This window comes from Python bivittatus, unplaced genomic scaffold, assembly GCF_059951505.1.
Source record: "Python bivittatus isolate LINGU-HERP-01145 unplaced genomic scaffold, Pbiv_v1 ctg000080_np1212, whole genome shotgun sequence".
In the NCBI taxonomy this organism is placed as follows: Eukaryota; Metazoa; Chordata; class Lepidosauria; order Squamata; family Pythonidae; genus Python; species Python bivittatus.
Genome location: NW_028277035.1, coordinates 87,533,683 through 87,554,838, shown reverse-complemented (window position 1 = coordinate 87,554,838; position 21,156 = coordinate 87,533,683). Strand labels below are relative to the sequence as shown.

Here is a 21,156-nt window from a genome sequence, read left to right as displayed (position 1 = left end):
TTCTCCTGCCTCTTTTCCTTCAGTTCTTTTTGTTCCTGCTTTAACTCTGGTCTGGAGATGGAGAAATCCCTGGATCTCTCTAAACGGGCAATGTCCACTTTAACTAAAATGTTCAAATGCTTTGTATCTAGAACTGCTGGGGAACATAAAAGATTTTATGAGTGGGAAGAAATATTAAATGAATGAAGACTACACCCTCAGAGAGACACAACGATTTGGCTAGTAATGCATGTTGTCAACTTTCACAATCCAATTACGCGGACCAACTTTCAGAATTCCTAGGAGTACACAGCAACGAACAGCCAAAATAGGGGAAGCTACTGCCTTCTTGAAGTTTCTCCCCAGAACCATGTTTCTTCATGTTAACTGTCAACCATGTTAGCTTGTCTGATGAACAACTTTGAAACAAGCTGACGTGCTATTGTATTGGTGAGTCTTGCTAATAAAATTGTTGCCCAATTAGGATTTTTATATGGCCAGGGTGGCTACCTTTGCTCTATTAATAGATAGCTTGTATGACCTTCTTATATGAAGAATGGCAAGCAGCTATTCATAAAGCAATTCTTTTGTTTTGGAAGAACTCTCTTCTCAGTTGTTCATGTACTAAGCTTTGCGTGCCAATAAAGACAGTTGTTCCAATCATCATGATGATTCCGTGGTCCTTATCTGTGGCTCCCCTTGTCCACAGGGATGCAAATGTGATCCTATATTAGCAGTTTTTGATTCTTCATGTAACAATAAAGTCAAAGTTCCCTCAATTTAATCTCAACTCCTGATGACTACATGGACAAGTCCATGTAGTTTTCTTGGCAGCTTTATGAAAAGGTTTACCCCCTTTTTTTTCTGGGATTTTCAATAGTCTCCCAATCCAAACACTCATCAGGTCCAACCCTTCTTAGCCTGAGATTAGCCAAGATTGGCTAGGGGCTGCCATGTGCTATTTGACAAAGCAATCTTGATACATAATTTGCTGCCTGGACACTGGCTACTCCATTTAAAAAACCTCCCCCATGTTCTACTGTCTGTGAGTGGCTTGAGATCATCACATGTTAAAAAAGAAGTGGATGAACTTGGGACGCTAATAGCTTTCATTCTTTCATTCTTTCATTCATTGACTGCCAGTGCAAGGGGAAGCGATTTCTGTGGAATCAAAACCCAGGACTCAAATGCAAAATAATCGAGTCTCCACTGCAGTGTTTATTAGACAGTGGGCACTGGAGGGGGACCACCAAGGGTTAGTGGGAGACTGTCCCCTGCAGGCAAAAGAGATGCTCTGATATTTATACATTTCAAAAAAGGGGAAGAGAAAAGGATGCATATGCACACATATTCATATGATGATGCAGGCATCCATAAGTAAGCCATAGATCTCAAGTTACTTTCTGTCCCTCTGCTTATCTGCTATCTACAAGAAAAACAATAGTGTCACAGAGAAGAAGAAACAAATCAGTTCAGGGTGCCAAATGCCAGGAAGAACACATCCTCCTTCAAGACAGATGTCTTGGTTGCTATGGGGATGTTTGGGGTAAGGTTTTTACAACCGGGCTGGTTCATACTAGCTTCAAGGGTGCTGCACATTCTTGCCATGACTCAACCTCTAGAAATTCCACCTGGATGACTGAGAATCTTCATAAACATATTGCCATGTGCTTTGGGGAAGAAACCCTGACGTTGGTGCGGATGGGGTCCCCCTAACCAATTTTTTTAGACTGAAGAAGCTGCTTGGACAAGTAGCGAAATGTCACTAACCAAAAAGAAAAGAAATCCAGTTGCCATGACTCAACCTCCAGACAATTCCACCTGGATGACTGAGAATCTTCATAAACATAAGGTGCTCCCATTCATCTGAAGCCTCTAAAAACTTATTTTCCTCACAGTCTTCTAAAAACTAATTTTCCTCACACTTCAGTGTGCCCATGTAACACCTCTGCTTCGTGGTTGCCAATTTGCTTCCAGGTGCAATCCAAGGTGCTGATCACCTCCTATAAATCCCTACACGGCATGGGCCTCGTTCCTTGAAGGACTGCCTGTCTCCCATAGTATCTGCTCGGCCAGTCCAATCTGTTAGGGTTGGCACGCTCTGAGTTCCTTCAATTAAACAATGCCATCTCTCAGGACTGTAGCTATGCCTGCCCTCTGGAATTCCCCCGAGATCTGGACGGCCCCCAGCCTGCTGGTGTTTCAAAGGGCCCGGAAGACCTGGCTCTTCTCCCAGGCCTTTGGCGAGCATGATTGAAGCCCCCGTTTCTTCTTTTTCTTTGTCCCCATCTGAGTTTGTTATCTCTGCCATCTTTGTTCTTTTTCCTTGTTTTGTGTTATTTTCTTGTTTTAAGTGTTTTTAACAGTTTGTAAACTGCCCAGAGTCGCTGGGAGACAGGCAGCATATAAATTTAATATATCATTATCATTATCATTATCATTATCATTATCATTATCATTATCATTACTCATGTTTTGGGTGGCCAAGAGCTGGATAAACAAATGGCATGAAGATGACCAGCATATAGACCAGGCGAAGTCCTCGGGGGTCTCTGAGCTTGGCTGTTTGCTTGCAGACGTTTCGTTACCCGACTAGGTAACATCTTCAGTGCTAGAAGGGAGTGGGGTTTGCTCTCTGTTTATATACAGTAGCTTGCCCTGTCAGTGTCGTGGGGGAGCTGTTTTTTCCTTGGCAGTTCCTAGATTAGGCTGTTGTTTACTGCCTGATTGTTTGTCTGGTGTTAATCCCTGCTTATCTGGGTGTTGATTGTGAGGAGGGGTTCTGGCTTTTTTGTTTAGCTTTTTATTAGCTTTTTAATATAGACCAAGTATTTTAGAGGGTTTGAATTTACTTAAAACCTACTGCTACTCTCCTTGCTAGATAACAAGGTTGAGATGCCGCTAATGATATATAAAAGAAGAACTGAAGGATGATTCTCAAAAATCTGATGCTCTTACAAAATTGTGAAATGTTTATAGGTAAAAAGTAGAGATTTTAGCAATTTAATCCTTTTTTTTCATGCATATAGTAACGCAGAAAGGCTGGGACTACTGAACAAGGGGAGTTAGACTCTTGCAAGATCACCTGCTACAGGAAAAATACTGTGCAAGGCATGCAAACTTGGCCATTGGCCATTCTTTTAGCTGTCCTTCCTTTTTAGATATTGTTGATATTAAGTACCATTAAGTAGATATTGAGTACTATTGTTTTAAGTGTTTGATTCTTTACCTTGATGCCTCGTTTTGGGTGTGAGCTCTGGCAGGAAGGAGTGATAGAAATTTATTTAAAAAAAAAAATTCTGATGACTAAGAAAAAGTCAATCCACTAAGTAACCCAGCCCCAAAATAATGCTGAAACATTTTCACGCTGCGCAAAATGTACACATTTAACAAATTAACTCTTTAGAATGCTGTTGAAGTTCTTATTCTTTATTTGAACTGAAAATGAAAAGGCAATGCTTGCGTTTCTGTGAGCAGAATGAATATGCTGTGGATCCTGAGGGATTACCCCTATTTCATAAAACGTATAAAATTTCACGAAACTCCGGCTTTCCAAAACATGTTCCCTGACCGGGAATCGAACCCGGGCCGCGGCGGTGAGAGCGCCGAATCCTAACCACTAGACCACCAGGGAAGTTGTGAAATTGTTTTCTTAAAGCTCTTATTAGTCAATGCTGCAGTTTTTACCTGCCTTTTAGTAAATTGTTCCTCCCCTTCCTTTAGCAACATTCCCCTAAAATTCGCTACCCTCTAATTCAGTTCTTTTGTAGTACGAGAACCTAACGAGAGAAATCCCTAAACAAGGCATTGCCAGTTTAACAAACTCACCAAATTATCTATTAACTCTATGTCATTCGTTCGGGAAATGTTACCTTAATCTGCAAATGAATTTAAGGGAAAGAGGCGCCGTTTTCATCCATTCCCGCATGGATCGACTGATTTTTTTAAAAAATGCATCGGGCAAGGCGTGGAACGGGCTACCAGCCTTTTTAGGGAGGGCGATTAACATATCCAAATGTTACTCTATGAAGAGTAACATTTGGATATATTGGATGGAACCTGTCGAACGCCAGGTTCCAGACACGTTTCAAAAATAAATGTTTCTTAGTGCGAGGAAAATATACCTTTGGGTGAAAGAAGCAAGCTTTTAGAGGCCTCAGATGACTGGGGTCGCCTTAATAAAATTGAAACACAAAGGAATTGCAGCACCCTTGAAGCTGGTGGGAACCAGGCTGGTTGTAAACCCCTTATCACAAACATCCCCATAGCAACTTAAGGGAGGATGTCTTCTTCTTGGCAGTTGGCACCTTGAACTAATTTGTTTCTTCTCTGTGACACTGCTGTTTTCCTTGTAGACAGCAGATAACAGAGGGGCAGAAAGTAAGTTAAGAATTATTGCTCATTTGGGTATGTCTGCATCATGATATGAATATGTATGAGTATGCATTCCTTTTCCCTTCCCCTTTTTTGAAATGTATAAATATCATAGCATCTCTTTTGCCTGCAGGGGAGGGTCTCCCACTAATCTTTGGTGGGGTCCCCCCTCCAGTACATACCGCCTAATAAACACGGCAGTGAAGCCTCAATTATTTTGCACTTGCGTCCTGCATTTTGATTCCACATTAAAACACCCTTTTCTCACTATTATATGTTGAAAGGGTTTTGTGTCTTGTGTTTGTAATTCCCACTTCATGCCTCTTCTATATTTCCTATACTAATTTCCTTCTCCCCTTTTTTAAATTGCACTGTTTAGGCCTCAATAGGAGAAGGCAGAGGTCACCAAGAAGACTACCTGGACAGGTCCAATGCCGTCGAGGACCCCTTGAAGCAGACTTTTATTTTAATTAGAGTTAAAATTTTAGTCCTCTTGCTCCTCTTTATTATCAATCGGTGTCCGTCTTTGTCTTTCAGCATGAAGTATGGATTTCTAGTCATTAAGGGGAAAAAAAACACAAATACAATTAAGTAAAGCTGCTAAAAGCCTGATTTATTGGGAAGACATGAATAAAGCCACTAAAATCCTGTTGACCAGAAAAACATTTCTTTTCTGTTGGAAGCCCCCTCCCAAACATCTTTCACATCTGTTTGCCCACAGCTGTGCTATCTCAGCTCAGCTGCAGCTGATTCCATTCAACAATGGGGAGAATTGGCTGGCGGGTTGCCAAGGCATCACCTAAAGGTGGCGTTTGGTGGTCTATGAAGATGGTTGAAGATGGGCACCTTAGACAGTGATAGGTTACAGGATTCCATGGATTTCCTAAGGCAGCAAAATATGTTAAAGTCTCTTGGATATTTTTTAAGGTCTTTGATCTTCTCCCTTCGGGTCCCTGCGGGAGAAGGGAGGGAGGCTTCTCTAAACACATTCAGTGCTGGTGGGTTCGGCTGAGTGCTTGGCCAGCTCCTTCGTCATGGCTTCCTTCAAGGCAGCCTGCACATCCGTGCCGCTGATGTCGGACAGCTCGTTCTTCTGGCTCAAGGTCTCCACCTCCGTCGCCACGTGGTTGTAGACATCGGTCAGCAAGGTCTTCATCAGGCTCCTGGCCTTAGCCTCCATCCGCACCTTGGGCATCTGCCGAAGGACCTTGGAGGCAAAGAGCCGTGGGGAGCAGATCCTCTCTGGACCGCTGTTCTTCCACTTGGTGGCAGCAGACTGCTTGCCCCGGTGCTTAGGACGAACCTGGTGCTTCTTCTGTTTCCTGGGCTGCAGCTTCTTCTGCTTCCGCTTAGCCAGTTGGTACTTCTTCTGGATTTTCTTCCTCTTTGCATCTCTGGCTTTCTTTTTGCCTTGCTGTTTGGCAGCCATTGTTCTTTTCTCCTGAAGCCCCTGCCTGAAATGTCACCAGATTTTTGCCAGACAAAGTCACTTATAGACAATAACATGCAAATGAGAGATCTGCATGGAGTGTGCTGATTGGGTAACCTTACCTTCATTGTAGCCATGGAACCATTGTTACACGGGACATGATTATGACCTAATTTTTGTAATGTTCGAGAAATGAAGTTTAACTCTGCCACTGCTTCCTGTTTTTAAGGATTTCCTGGTCATATTTAAATTTTGCAATGAAAACTCATTTTTAGCATCCTCGCCCAATACCCTAGCCCCCAGATCTTTATCTTCAACTCCAAATCTTGCTATTATTCCCAAATCCTACCTGATCATTTATTTTTAAGCACAAAACAGTGTCTTGAGTTTATGGGCATCTTTACAACTTGTTAACCATATTCTTAGCTTGCTGCAGGTGATAATCTGCAGTAGCCTGATATTTGGAGTGAACGCCATTTTACCAAGTGCCTCTGCTACATTTAGCAATCAGTGAGCTGTTCCATAGACAAAGCATAGACAAAGAGATAAAATCTACAGAAAACCATTTTTCACACAGGGAAATTCCAAGAAAGGTATTTGTTCCTCCTTCATGGGGAACTGAAAACAAGGGATAGGAGCTGCTCTAATTATTCCAATACTTTTAAGATAACCATAAAAGGCATTAATAATTCCAAGATGGTACTGTATATATGCTAGCCTTTGAATAATTGCTGCCCTTATATGTTTGAGAACAGGTTTGAACCGCCTCCTGTTCTTCTTTCCAATTGTTAATTACTATGAACAGAAAGTTTCCCATACTTTATTTTTCCCCACTCAGCATTTGAGTTAACTAATTTGTAGATGGACAACAGCTGCAATGAGGCTGCAAATAACTACATCAAAGATCTGATCAAGCATTCCAGTCTCTACAGAAATTCCAAAATCACCAGGCAACGTACATGCAAAGTGCAGTTACAATGTTCATTATACCACCTACAAGGGCCAGATTTGTCACTACCTACTTGTTAGCTTCTTGGAGAATTTTGGAGATTTTTCTGACTCTGTCATTTTGAAATGTTGTACACCAAATGTGTACACCTAGCAAACCTACTCTGATGCCAGGATAGTAATGACCCCCAGTGCTTATCCCAGTTAGTATTGCTTGGGTGTGAATGTCCCTTTCCATTTTATGACAAAAGCAAAGGCAAATATGTGTAGCTCAGGGTTGAACTGTGGAGTCCTTGGGGTTCTCTGAGCTTGGTTCTTTTCTTGCAAACGTTTCATTACCCGGCTAGGTAACATCTCACTGAAGATGTTACCTAGCCGGGTAATGAAATGTTTGCAAGAAAAGAACCAAGTTCAGAGAACCCCAAGGACTCCACAAAAGCAAAGGAACTTCACCAAGCTTTCACATATCTTTAAAGCACCCCATTTTTCAGGTTATATACTTTGCTCTTCAGATAGCTGTACCTTCAGTGTGTGATATAAGTTTGTAACCACCATCTGCCTGCCCAAAATCCCTTAGATTCTATTGTTTTCATTTACTACTGTAATTGAATCTATGGCAATCACTTCAAGATTTCTAAACTGGAAATGGTGTACAAGACGTTAAATAAATACAATATGCACATGAGAGTGAATAAAGCTGCTAAAATCCTGATTTATTGGAAAAACAAGATACATGATATATGATGTTCCTTTTCCTTTCAGAAACCACTTCACAAATAATTGAAATCACGTTGGTTGTTCTGATTCTTCTTTATGGTATGGGATATCTCTAGTACAGACAGTGCACACAGTCCAACATTGGTTTCATAGTTTGGCTGATTGAGGATGCACGATGTTGTTTAGCACATCCCAGAAAGTGCATTTTTAAGCCACTGTTGGAAGTGAAGCTGGAAGTTTAGTAAATGGAAGATCACAGGGTTTCTTGGATATAATAAGGCAGCAAAATATTTTAATGTTTCTTGGGTATTTCTCAGCATGATCCTCTTTCTTCGTGTCCCTGCTGGGGCCCCTTCAAAGAAGAGGAGAGGGCTGTCGCTTCTAAGCACACTCACTGATGGGCTCAGCCGTATGGCTGGCCAGCTCCTTCGTCATGGCTTCCTTCAAGGCAGCCTGCACATCCGTGCAGCTGATGGTGGAGGGCTGGGTTTTCTGGCTCAGGCCCTCTACTTCCGTGGTCACGTGGTTGTAGACATCTGTTAGTAAGGTTTTGACCAGGGCCCTAGCTTTGGCTTCGATGTAGGCCTTGAGCACCTGTCGTACCATCTTGGAGGCAAATAGCTTAGGGGATCCGAATCTCACCACCTTGCTGCTGACAGTATTCATGGCGTACGCACGCTTGATCCCATGTTCTAGGTGAGAGTGGAGTTTCTTCTGTTTTCGAGTTCTTTGATTTTGCCGGGCATGCTGATATTTCTTCCGAAGCTGGTTTCTCTTCACAGTTCGGGCCTTTCTTTTCCCTTGGAGTTTAGCAGCCATTGTTCTCTTTTTGTCCTACTCTCATCAAGCCCCTGCCTTCAAATGTCACCAAGTTACAGCGGGTCGGGCCATTTATAGGCAACAGCATGCAAATAAAGGAATTATACCGAAAGAGCTGATTGGGTAGCCCTTGCCTTCTCTGTAACAAAGAAGGCATTATCACCCCAGGTGTGGTAATCATCTGGGCAGTTATGAGGTCTGATGATGTCACAGCAATAAATATTACAGTTCCAACCCTACTTAAAATTACCACCATAATCCTCAGCCTACTTGGAGGAGATAAGCATGCCCAGAGTCCTGGGAGTCAGGCAGCATATACATTTTATTATGGTTAGTCCACAATCAGCCAGATGTTTAGACTGGATTTGGCATTTTTGTCCATGCCAGATGTGATTTTGTCCATCCCAATGGGGTTCAAGTGATGCTCCAGATGTTTTGGAATTGCACCCAGGAGCACCACTTGAACTAATAATTATATTATTATTATTATTATTATTATTATTATTATTATTAATTATTATTCCTTTTCATCAGACTTAAACTTGACAATCATGCTCCATGTATGATTTTCATCCCCTCACTGAACAGTCCCCAAAAATCCCAGACTGATCTCTGTTGGCAGGATTATTCTGAATGAAATGGGGTTTGGGATGCATTTTCAGTCTGTTTCCACTTCTGAGTTTCATCAGCTTCGTGATGTGTAGCAGTTTGCAGGTGACTGTAGCCTGGGTGATACAGAGAAGCACGGTTCTTAAGGGGTGCAGAAAATTACGCTCCGACACTTTTAAATACTAATAAATTCTGTGCTTTCCCTGCTTGTAGCTGAATTCTAGTCAGATGACGTGTCCAAGGAGTAGATATACAGGTAAGGATATATTTCTTATGAAGACAAAATAAAATCATCCAGAAAGAATACTCTGGAAGAAGTTCATTAGCTTCTGCCAAACTGTACCAAGTCTATTCACCATTTTTAAAAAGCTGTAAACCAGCAGAATGCTGACTGGGGGCACATCCACGCAGAGTCTGGCCCCCATTCCATTCCAGGATCAGCTCACACCTGGAAGGCCTCGTGCCGGTGTCTCTTCAGCAGCTAAACTGATTGATCATTGATGAATTTGAAGCTATGGTAAAACTAATGTTTTTTAAAAAAAAAAAAAAATCTGCAGTCCTGTGTAGTCTGTTTCTGCATTTCCAGGGACTCTTGTCCTGCTTTATCTCTTCAGCTTGAATGGCCATATTAATTAATGTATTAATGTATTAATGTATTAATGTATTAATATTAATATGTATTTATTTGTGTGTCTGTCTGGTAGAAGTATAAGTAAATAGAGAAAACATGAACATAAGCAACAGAACTAATACACTGAAATAAATGGTTAAATCTCTTGAAATCATTTTTTAAATTTTATCTTAACCTACATCACACTGTTGTACAGTTTCCTTGTAATTTTTTACAGAAGCACTTACACGCATTTGCATACATTTTATATAAAACTCTTTCCCTATCTGAATAAAAGAAAATACACAATAATGTGGTAGTGAACTTATTCAATGTCAAGGGCTTGACACACGTTTTTCATTTTCCCAACTGGACATTTGACATAATTGAGAAGGAATTTGAAAGCACACCCAAATTTCGTTGGGCAGCAATATCTCAGAGTTTTTAATGTTACTTTAAATATTATATTAAATCTCTATATTAAATAGTTTATAGAGTTTTTACTTTTTTAATGATATTTAAAGGAGGATTTTCTTACTGAAACATCTATTTGCATCTATTTCCATCCTATACATCCTACGCAGAAATACACATACACATTCATTTCATATTAATGTTAATACTTTGTTTCATTTTAAAATATATATTTATTCCTGAGGTTTGAAATGTAAACACAGTTTTAAATACAAATTTTAAAATGAGGAATTTTCAAGCATTACTGTTATTCACTCCTGCTGGATGATGAAAAAAACCATTCCCTGACCGGGAATCGAACCCGGGCCGCGGCGGTGAGAGCGCCGAATCCTAACCACTAGACCACCAGGGAACTTAGAAACAACGTCCTCCTTAGCGTTGACAAAGTCAAAGTCGAAAATATTTTCCGGTGATTGCAGGGTTGTGGGGGAAATAGGAGGAGGAAGTAGTATGACGTATGCTTGCCGCCTTCAGTTATTTATAAAAATAATAAAGGCGAGATTAAAAAAATCTAAAAAAAGAGTTGGTGGTTTTCATTTCTAAAATTCAGCGAACAGAATCTTAAAGGGGAGAGGAAAGGGGAACGAGGCTCTTTCCTTTGCATCCAAGCCTTAAATTCTTTACCCCGCAAAAATACCTCTTCAGTAGCAAAGGGAAGTTGAAAGTGAAATAAAACGCGAATGCGTCCATAAAATAACCAGGAGGAAAAATGCTTAAAATACATCTTTCACTTGTTGATGCATTTTTATGGGACCGATACAGAGGGGAAAAAGGAGATGTGTCAGAAGTGGGATTTGAACCCACGCCTCCATTCGGAGACCAGAACACCCATCGGAGGGAAGGAGCGAGCCTTGAGTCTGGCGCCTTAGACCACTCGGCCATCCTGACACCCGCGGAAAGCAGGGCTGGGGGAAGGCCCTTTATGCTTCCCTTTCGTCCCACAAGCACCTGCCTACGACTTCATCTTGCAGCGTAAACTCCTTCCCGCAGCCCCAGGAAATTAATGCGCCGCGCTAAATATCTAAATGCTGAACTACCGTATCGGCAGTCACAAAGCATCACTGCATCGCAAACGGAAAGCTAAATCAAGCCGCCAGACGTTTGCACGAAGTTTATATTTCCTGGGGCCAACCAGTTTCAGCTGAATTCTTTTTTGCAAAACGAACTGACTCCTTTTTTAATAATCCTCAGTGCTGCCGCTTCCTAATTCACTGATATTTATTATTATTATTATTATTATTATTATTATTATTATTAATCATTACTACTACTACTACTACTATTTATCAGCCGCCCAACTCCAGTATATTTATTAAATGTCCAAGTTTATACATCAAAAATTTAATTTAAAATTGAAATTAAATGTCTTACGTCGTATTGTATTATCTATAATGGTGCAATAAAAATGGGGAAAAAAAAAAAAGAATGGCTTGATCAGAGTTATAGGATTTTTAATACCTTGTATTTTTCTTTCCATGAACTTCACCTTTGCTTCTTGTCTGCAGCCAAAATACACCCCACTTACCAAAACAAAACTTTTTTTGTTTTAAAAAAAATCCAATTTTCAAGAGGGTACTACCATGCTTGGTATACGACTGGCTACTTCTGCTCTTACGGCACATTTCTTGCCAATCTCATATGCTTTTCCTGGCTATAATCAAATAATTGGTGTTGGCCTCTCCAGAACACACAGTATGGTATTTTTTTTTATCAAAACTTATTAAGATATATAAAAAGTACAATTAAAATACAAATCAGAAAGTATAGAAGAGAGAGAAGATAGAACTAGAAGAAAAAGACAAAAACTAAAAAAGTGAGATCAAGTAGAAAGATGAAACAGAAAGTGACTTCCGACTATCTCCAATACAAATATAAATTTAAAAAATTAATCTCTTACCACTATTTTATCCTAATTCACATTATTTCTATCAACACAAACCATCTAATCATTAAATCCCACAATCAAAGCTTCATTTTTTCCCAACCCAAGCACGTAATCTAGGAAGGGTTGCCACGAGGAGACAAATTTAGAAACAGTATTATCTCTTATTAAGGCTGTTAGCTTTGCCATTTGAGCCAAGTCCATTAGTTTAATAATCCGCTCTTCCACTGTAGGTATTTGTAAGTCTTTCCATCTTCGTGCATATAACAGTCTTGCAGCTGTGATCATATATAAAAGCAAAGATCCATATTGTTTCTCCAATCCTTTCTCCATCAAACCCAGTAGAAACAATTCTGGGGTTTTTTGAATATTCACTTTAAGAATTTTTTGAATAGTAATGCATATCTGGTCCCAAAATTTTTTAGCTTTTTCACAAGTCCACCAAAGATGATAAAAGGTTCCTTCACCCTGTGAACATTTCCAACAAACATTTGTTATACCAGTATACATTTCTGATAACTTATCAGGAGTTAAATACCAGCGGTACATCATTTTATAAAAATTCTCTTTTAAGTTATAATTCAATGTAAATTTCAGACCTTTGTTCCACATATTTTCCCATTGTTCCAACGTGATATTGTATCCAAAGTTTTTAGCCCATTTAATCATACAATCCTTGATTTGTTCCTCTTCCAAGTTCATCTGTAACAACATCTTATACATTTTAGCAATAACATGCTCATCATTTATACAGAGTTGAGTCTCAAAATAAGTTATTTCATTAACAAATCTATAATTCTTTTTATCCAACTTAAAACGTTCAAACAATTGCATATGAGTAAACCAGTGACATGTAAAACCTTCTAATTCTAACTGTTCTCTTGTTTTAAAACTTGGTTCACCCTCCTCAAAATTTAATATATCTTTAAATTTTAACCACTTCATTTCTCCCACATTTTCTCTTCTAGCAAATGCTTCCTGAGGTGACAACCACAAAGGTACATTAGGAGACAGTCTTACCTTATATTTATTCCAGATCTGCAGTAAGGCATTCCTAATATAATGGTTCTTAAAATCCTTATTAACTTTAACTTTATCATACCAAAATAGGCATGCCACCCGAATCTTAATTCATGACCTTCAAGTAGTAATAATTCTTTATTCTCCAAGGTTATCCATGCCTTCATCCAAAGCAAACAAGAAGCATCAAAATGCAGTTTTAAATTAGGCAGACCCAAACCTCCTCGTTCCTTGGCATCTTGTAACAATTTATATTTAATTCTCGGTTTTTTGCCTTGCCAAATGAACTTAAATATATCTCTCTGCCACTGTTTAAATGGTAAATCTGTAGTCAAAATTGGTATAGTCTGAAAAAGAAGCAACATCCTACGCAAAACATTCATTTTAATCACTGAAATTCTCCCCATGAGAGACAACTGTAATTTTTCCCATCTTACCAAATCTTTTTTCACTTCATTCCAAATTTTGCCATAGTTATTCTGGAACAACACCCTATTTTTAGTAGATAGAATCATGCCCAAATATCTCACCTTTTTTTCAGTCCTGAAACCTGTCTTGCTAATCAGTGAATCTTGATCAGCCAGGGTTTCTTGAAATATTACAGTGCAAGAAATATTTATTGCAAAATGATTCTGCAGCCCTGGATTTGCAAATAGATGATCAATAAATTGTGTTTCTGACTAGTTTTCACCTTTGCCCATACAGTACTCTGGGCAAGTTCTCAATTCCTGAAAGATGCCATTAATCTCTCAAACTGTGTATTATATTAAATAACAAAGCAGAAATATGAAATGTTAAAAAGGGGAAAAAATGGCCTATGCCTCTTTCTATTGCTCTGAAACAGGGAGCAAGAGTCAACATCACAATAATCTTTGGAGGAAAGAATATTCTGAAACGTGGGGCTTTTCAGACAATATCCTCCACGCTGAAGTTATGTGATTGCAAAGTGTCAAAATGATGAATTTGGAACCTTTCTCTTCCATGCAATGTGGCATGTAAGTTGCATTCATTAAAAAAAACAGATATGCCCACTTATCTGAACTGAAATACTTTTTAATCAGTTGTTCCTCCCCTCCCCTCCCCTCCCCTCCCCCCCCCACAACCTGCAGATTTATGGATTTTAAAATATTTACAGAACAGCTAAGCAACAAAGAGTTAAAGCATTTTTCTGTTTTGTTAATCCACATATCCAACCTTTTCCCACTGGTTATAAATATTCAACTTGGGTTAATTATTCAACGTTTTTACCAGCTGGTACAGTGATAGCAGAGCACCAGTTTTCAGAATGGTTCAAGACAGGAACAATTTACATTTATCAGTTGATTAGATTACTTCTTTTTAACCTCCTAAAACAGCCTATCGGAAATCTTTTATATATTTATTTGGGCTGAGTTCTGCTGCAAACCTGCTGATTGCCAGGTTACGCCAAAGGACTGGCCTTTGCTGCCACCTGAAGGCCCTTGGAGTTTAACCCAGGTCTGCTAGCTCTACAGATGACATCAAGGCTGAGCAATCCTTGGTTGAGGCCTGCCCTGTCTCTTTTTCGACAGCTGGAGGGCTGCAACAAGGCCTTACGGTGACATTAGGCCTGGCAGGACTGAACCATTCCTACCCGTTTTCAATCTTTCAAGGGTGGGGAGAGGCTTTTAAGGCTGGAAATGGGTCACTTTTATCCTTAAAGAGATTTCAGGCACTCACTATAATCTTTATTTAAGCATTTTAAGATAAGCAGTAGGATGCAGAAGATTGATCGTTGTGCCACTACAGTTGGAGAGCATAATCTCAGAATGTGGGATGGGGGGGAGAGAGACATATCCTATAGGCCAGTGCTTCCCAAACATTTTCCTTCATTACCCAAAACTCAAGGGGGAAGGAGGGTGCAGTGCGTGTGAGCAAGCGAAGAAAGGCCAGGGTGGGTGGGGGAGACTCACCCAAGCGACTTGTGACCTCCCCTGCCGGCTTCCCCATTGACTTTGCTTGGGGGAAGCCAGCAGGGAAGGGCACAAATGGTGATCACGTGACCGCAGGATACTGCAACCAGTCATAAGTGCAAACTGGTTGCCAAGTGCCCAAATTTTGTTCACGTGACTGCAGGGGCACTGCAATGGCCAGAACTTCAAGGACCAGACATAAGTCCCTTCCTTCAGCACTGTCATAACTTTGAACGGTTGCTGAATGAATGGTCATAACTCAAGGACTACCTGTATTATAAAAACAATATCACTGAATGATCTTTATGTCACTTCAACAAATTACCGTTGGTAATTTCATTGATTTTCTTCTTAATAGAAATACTTTGAGAGATTTTCAAATATATTTTAGTATACGTGGCAATCTTTAAGTCAATTTAAATGTCCCTATTGTGAACGAGTTTGTGTGTTGTTACCCAAAGAAAAACCACTTTTACCCAGTTTTGGGTAATTGACCCAGGTTTGGGAAGCACCGCTATAGGCCATAGTTGACCTATTCCAACCTCGATGGCTATTTCTTGCCGTCTGAAGAATAAATCCAAGGACATTATCATCTTGATATGTGTAATGCACTGGCTTTGTAGGCATAGAAACTGGAGCAAATACAAGTAATTTCATCTACAGTGTTGATCAGCCAAGCAGTCACAACCTGCACTTGATACATCTTCCAGACCAAGGCATTCATAGATGTTTGGCTAATTTCTTGCTTTGTGACCTGAGTCCACAGATTGAGTTTCCATAAGCCCATGCAAGATGGCTGGTTCCTACTCATAAGCAGCATTGGCTGGCTCTCAACATTCCAGTGTGCTAATAAAAAGCGGGCAGATTTTGCTGCCAGATTTCATTCTCCCTGACCATGGACTTCAGAGCTTGCTTCAGTGCTTGCACAAATCTTTCTGCCAAAGCTTAGTGGCTGGGTGATATGGCACAGATGGAATGTACCAAGCTTCTAAAATTGTTCCAGAACAACTGCAGACCAATGTAAGAATCCATAGCAGGGTTGTGGCCACCGTGTTTTACTGGGTGGGTTTATTATCTTGTTATGCTTTGAATAACGGTTTTGCAATTTCCTGGTTTCACCCTGATTGTTTTACTTATGGATGCCCTCCAGAGTCTTCAGAAGGGGGCTCCAATATGATATACAAATCCTGTAAAATAAATTAGTAAATTATCATTCACAATTTGCTTAGGTACTCCTGTGCTAGCAAACCAGTTTCAATGAACCTCTATTCCCTGGAAGATGCTTGTGGATTTCATACAAAAAATCCTGGCCACCTTGAAAGGGCCTCAACAAGTATCAAGAACATCCATTCTCCAAATGGCCTTACAAAATCAGTGGGCACTTGTTGCCAAGGGGTAGATGGCCAGCCCCAGGAGTACAGGGGGCTGCTTAAAATTGATGTTATATGAGTTCGTACTCTGCATAGCCAATGCCTGCTTATTCTATTTGCTGATCTTCTTGGCTACCATGCAGAACTACTGACCAGCCCCTTATTTTTATTAATCTGAGGTGTCCTGAATGGACTCTTGGCAAGATTTGCACATTTCAGGGACATGGTGTGTATGTGTGTGTAAGATAACTTTGTGTGTGTGTGCGTGTGTGTGTGTGAGAGAGAGAGAGAGAGAGTTGTTGGACTGAATCTGCAGTTACCTTTCCCTTGTTAGCAGATTGTGATGAATCTACTAAATTATGTTATATACCTATTTTACTTGGTGCATAAGTTTGCAAATACAATAAAAAGCTCTGAGTCAAGAGCCAACTTGATGCAGCCCTCTTCTGAAATACTTCTGTTGTTTAGTTTGAAAGTCTTGTAAGTTCCTTAACTTATGGAGAAGAGTTTGACTTTATAGAATTCTACTTCCAGATTAGTTTCTTTACTCCTCTCACCTTCACATTGCCAGTCCTTGATTCCCAATAATACCCAAATCCAGGAAGCATTTTTTATTGTTATGTTCCACATCAACTTTTATCACCCCTATGGTCATTTTCTTTCCTCCCATCAACAAGAAAGGAGTCACGCATAGTTCGATATCTGAACATTTGTCTCTTGTCTAACTCCATCTTGAGCATTTTTCAAAATTTGCATTGCAATGTTGCAGCACAACCTCTCTGCCCCTTCTCTACTTGCATGTGATGGTGCAACGTAAGTATGAAAGGCCAACACTTATGTTGTGGCATCATGATGCATGTTTCATCATTTTGCCATCATTGTGGGTAGGAACAGGCACCTATGCTCCAGCAAGTGTGTTCTCCTGTTGTTGTCAAGTCCCAGTCTCATATCTGAAGCAGCCTTCACCCAGTCTACCCACCTGTCAAAACTCACTTCCTTCATAGCCCCAGCCCAGCCCCATCTCTCATTAAGGAGAGGGATTGGTGGCTATTTCTTGCTGGCTAGTGGCATTTGGTAGGAAGGGAAAGAAAACCACAGGACTCCACCATCCCCTTTCCTTAGCATGCTCCACCCCAAGTACTGTACTGTAAATAAGGACACCATCATTTGGCAGCAGTGCTGAAGAGGCAGGATAGCAATTGGCAGTGAAAGGAGGCAGCCATTGCTGGGCTGCGATATTTTATGCCAGTGCAAGGATGAGCGGAGACTGGCCATGAGAAAAAGCCAACAGACAAGATCATTAATGCAAAGAGATCTCTATCAAAGAGCAAAACAGTTAAACAGTTTTCCAGCATGAATGTACAGTACGGCTGGACAGAGAAAGAGAGAGAGAGAGAGAGAGAGAGAAAGAGAATACAGGTAGGTCGAGTTCAAATCCTGTAGTGCGAAATTCAATTTAATGTGATTTATAGATAGCAGGTCGCATTTAATGTGAGCCAAAATTCAATTAGTGTGTGATTAAGGCTAGCACATGCACAGTTGCCGTTGGGATTTTAGACACTAATTGTCATGTGTGCAAAATGGAGGAAAAAAAGGTTCCATTCGAAGAAAACTCAAAAAAGAAAAGGCTCATTTTGAAGAACTGCAGCAGAATATAGGAGGTGGCAGGTACACTTTGGATATGGCTTTATCCTCTTTTACTGTTATTTCATTACTAACCATCTAAAAAATTATGTTTAAAAAATTTAATTGCCTATTTCGGTTGAGCGGAAACCGATTACCCTATTTCCCATAGAAATATCACTTCGGATAATGGAAATTTGAATAATGCGGCCATTTCGTGGGATTCATTAACCGCACTAATCGAGACCTACCTGTGGATGCCTTTAAATTACAGAACTAGACAGTATTTGTAGACTACAAGAAAAGCCAGTTCTGGATCAAATAGATAGGCCTCTCTCTTGAGCATCAATGATCAGCAAGCAGCAACTCACATACTTTGGGCATGTGATGTGAACAGACACTGGTCTAGAAAAAATGACTATGCTTGGTCAGGCTGAGGGAAATAGAAGGGGAGACTATGGATAACATGGATGGATAGGGTAAAGGAGATCCCCACAGTGTCCTTAAAAGAGCTGCAGATTATTAACAGGCGTTTGTCTATACAATCACCAGGCTTCAGATGTGACTCAATGGCGCCTAAATAATTCAGGCCTGATCCACACAACCAGGTTGCTCCAGCATGAGTACTGGCCACTGTCTGTTTTCAAGGGCAAAGATGAAAAACATAGCCCTCTCCTTGCCCCCAGCTCACCAGTCAGGCAAGCCCTACCCACCTTGCATCAAAAGTAGAGTGTTACAGCTTGGACCACCCCATTTGGGCTATTGTACACCCAGGGCAGGAATATTCGCACCTTCTGGTCACTGGTCACTGCCCTCCAAGGCCATTTCATCCTGGGCTGCTGGACTTGTGAAATGCTGAATGGATCCATCCATCCATCCATCCATCCATCCATCCATCCATCCATCCATCCATCTATCTATCTATCTATCTATCTATCTATCTATCTATCTATCTATCTATCTATCTATCTATCATGTTGTTAGTACATTTATTTACAACCATAAGATTTAGATTTATTAGAGCCTCCCCATTCCAAAAGACCCTGGGTAGCTTACAACAAAATACAATGAAAAACAGCGAAAGCATAACAAGAAAGCAAATGAAGGAGAGCAGCACTGGGGAAAAACAATCACAGCAATCAAAAATATGATTAACCTCAAGCCTGGGAACAGAGCCAGGTCTTAAGGCAGGGTTCCTCAACCTTGGCAACTTTAACTGGCTGGGGAATTCTGGGAGTTGAAGTCCACCCGTCTTAAAGTTGCCAAGGTTGAGGAACCCTGTCTTAAGGGCCTTCTGGGACCCCAGAAGAGTGGGCGCCATCTGTATCTCGTGGGGGATGCTGTTCCAGAGGGCGGGGGCAGCGACAGAGAAGGCACGCTTCCTAAGCCCCACAAAATGACAGCATTTGCTTCTTGTTTCTTTTTTTTCTATATACGCATGTTTACCAGTCGTAAAAGGCTGAACACCAGGCCAAAGCAGAGGAAGAGGTTGAGATGCAGAAAGAGTTTGATTAACCCAACTTCATTTCTAGCCAGTTTAGGTGCAGGAGTTAAGCAGCTTAAGGCTGTAGTGCAGAAACGCACCAAAAGTGCTCCCAGTGAAAACTTAACGAAGTTCCCTAGAGTCTTGATCATTTCCACAACTCCAAACATAAATCATATACAGTATTCTCAGATTCTGGCCATTTTTACTTTTCACAAAATCCCAAATGCTAACTACCTGATAGAGAGCCAGTCTGCTATAGTGGTGAAGGCGCCAGGCTAGAAACAGCATCCCCCATGAGATACAGATGGCCCCCACTCTTCTGGGGTCCCAGAAGACCCTTAAGACAGGGTTCCTCAACCTTGGCAACTTTAAGACGGGTGGACTTCAACTCCCAGAATTCCCCAGCCAGTTAAAGTTGCCAAGGTTGAGGAACCCTGCCTTAAGACCTGGCTCTGTTCCCAGGCTTGAGGTTAATCATATTTTTCCAGTCCTGCCTGAGAAAAAGCCATTTTTCTCTAGTCCTGCCTGAGAAACAAAGCCCGCTGGGTGACCTCGGGCCAGTCCCTCTCGCTCAGCCCTAGGAAGGAGGCAATGGCAAACCACTTCTGAAAATCTTGCCAAGAAAACTGTAGGAACTGGTCCAGGCACCTGCCTAGAGACACACATATGCACAAAATTGCTTACTGTCCAGAGAAGAAATTCTGTACCTCTTCTGAGTCATCATCTATGAAGTTAAATTTGCAAAATCCAACTGCAATAGAGGTGCATCATTTATTTCAACTTTGGTAGAGAAGACACTTCTCCATGTTTTAATTTAATGAAATATTACACTCTTTCCTTTTTTGTTATCAGCACTGCAAGCCTTGGAGATAGGTATATTATGGATTTTTTTTAAATGGGCTTCAAGACATGGTCAAAAGGCACATGACCCAGAGATCTTGCTTATACTAAGTTTAGGTCTGCTCAGTTCTGCTGGCATTGAATCAGGCTGGGAATTCTTATATGCTGGCTTGAAGTCCATCATGGAACAAAATTATAGAAACAATTTAGGTTAATAGGTATTTTAACTGTCAGGTAGCAGATGCTTCAGCTCACCTGTCACTGTTCTAAATTTAGCATCTTAAGTAAAACACAGTAAGTTGGATCCAGACTGTCAGAGAAGATTTACTGAAGGCCATAGAATCTTAGCCATGATTAACAAGTCCTATCAATCTTATGTTATCTTCTTAAGACTTGGCTTACATATTATGCCAAGTCATAGTCTACTTCAACAAGGTTCACTGAATAGAATTGGCCAGGTTTGCACATCATGCTAAGCCATCAACCATGCTTTACAAACCCCAATTGCTTAGCATGACGTGTAAAGTTAGCCTAAGGATGAATAAGCCCGAACCCAAATCCTATATACAGTACTTTCGAGAGTTCACAGGCATTCAGCTCTGTCCTGTAGCTCTTCCCTTTGTGAGCTGTGTGCAGTTCAATGCTCGGGGCTGGCACTAACCTGGAGTTGTTTCCTAGGAAAGAGGACACTGGCATTTCTGAGACACACTGATCATTTTCATTCGCATACAGGCTGTGTTTGAAGGGTTCATAGCATTAATCACCTAGTAATCCTGTTCCTGTTTCTAAATAAACCCAGATATCCAGGTTATGTTGCAAGGATGAAATCTTCCATTTGGGTAACCGCCCCCATAAACTCACTCGGGACTACTTTAGAAATCATTCAGACTAAACCTCCAAATCTTATATCAGGTATGCTATTATTAGCCCCTGGAAATAAGCTACATGTCCTACATCCACCTTTCTCTCCCTGTCCTCTTATGTTCAGTGTAACAAGAGGGTTTGGTTTCAATTCACACTATAACAACCCCAACAGCTGACATAA

The 21,156-nt window shown here is 40.7% G+C and overlaps 1 protein-coding gene and 3 non-coding genes across 4 annotated transcripts; all 4 read right to left on the bottom strand.

Moving 5' to 3' along the window:
• Positions 1 to 3,541: 3,541 nt before the first annotated feature.
• Positions 3,542 to 3,613, bottom strand: TRNAE-CUC (transfer RNA glutamic acid (anticodon CUC)). The gene has a single exon. It is a non-coding gene; the product is annotated as a tRNA-Glu (tRNA).
• A 1,719-nt stretch (positions 3,614 to 5,332) lies between these two features.
• Positions 5,333 to 5,782, bottom strand: LOC148216776 (late histone H2B.L4-like). Its single transcript, XM_088134700.1, has one exon. The coding sequence runs from the start codon at positions 5,780 to 5,782 to the stop codon at positions 5,333 to 5,335; it is 450 nt and encodes a 149-aa protein (XP_087990826.1).
• A 4,457-nt stretch (positions 5,783 to 10,239) lies between these two features.
• Positions 10,240 to 10,311, bottom strand: TRNAE-CUC (transfer RNA glutamic acid (anticodon CUC)). Its single transcript has one exon. It is a non-coding gene; the product is annotated as a tRNA-Glu (tRNA).
• A 427-nt stretch (positions 10,312 to 10,738) lies between these two features.
• TRNAL-CAA (transfer RNA leucine (anticodon CAA)) lies at positions 10,739 to 10,847 on the bottom strand. The gene is made up of 2 exons: positions 10,810 to 10,847; positions 10,739 to 10,784 (listed from the first exon to the last, which is right to left on the bottom strand). It is a non-coding gene; the product is annotated as a tRNA-Leu (tRNA).
• Positions 10,848 to 21,156: the final 10,309 nt, after the last annotated feature.

Coding starts and splice junctions, on each gene's coding strand:
- LOC148216776 (XM_088134700.1), bottom strand. CDS start 5,782: ATGGCTGCCAAACAGCAAGGCAAAAAGAAAGCCAGAGATGCAAAGAGG.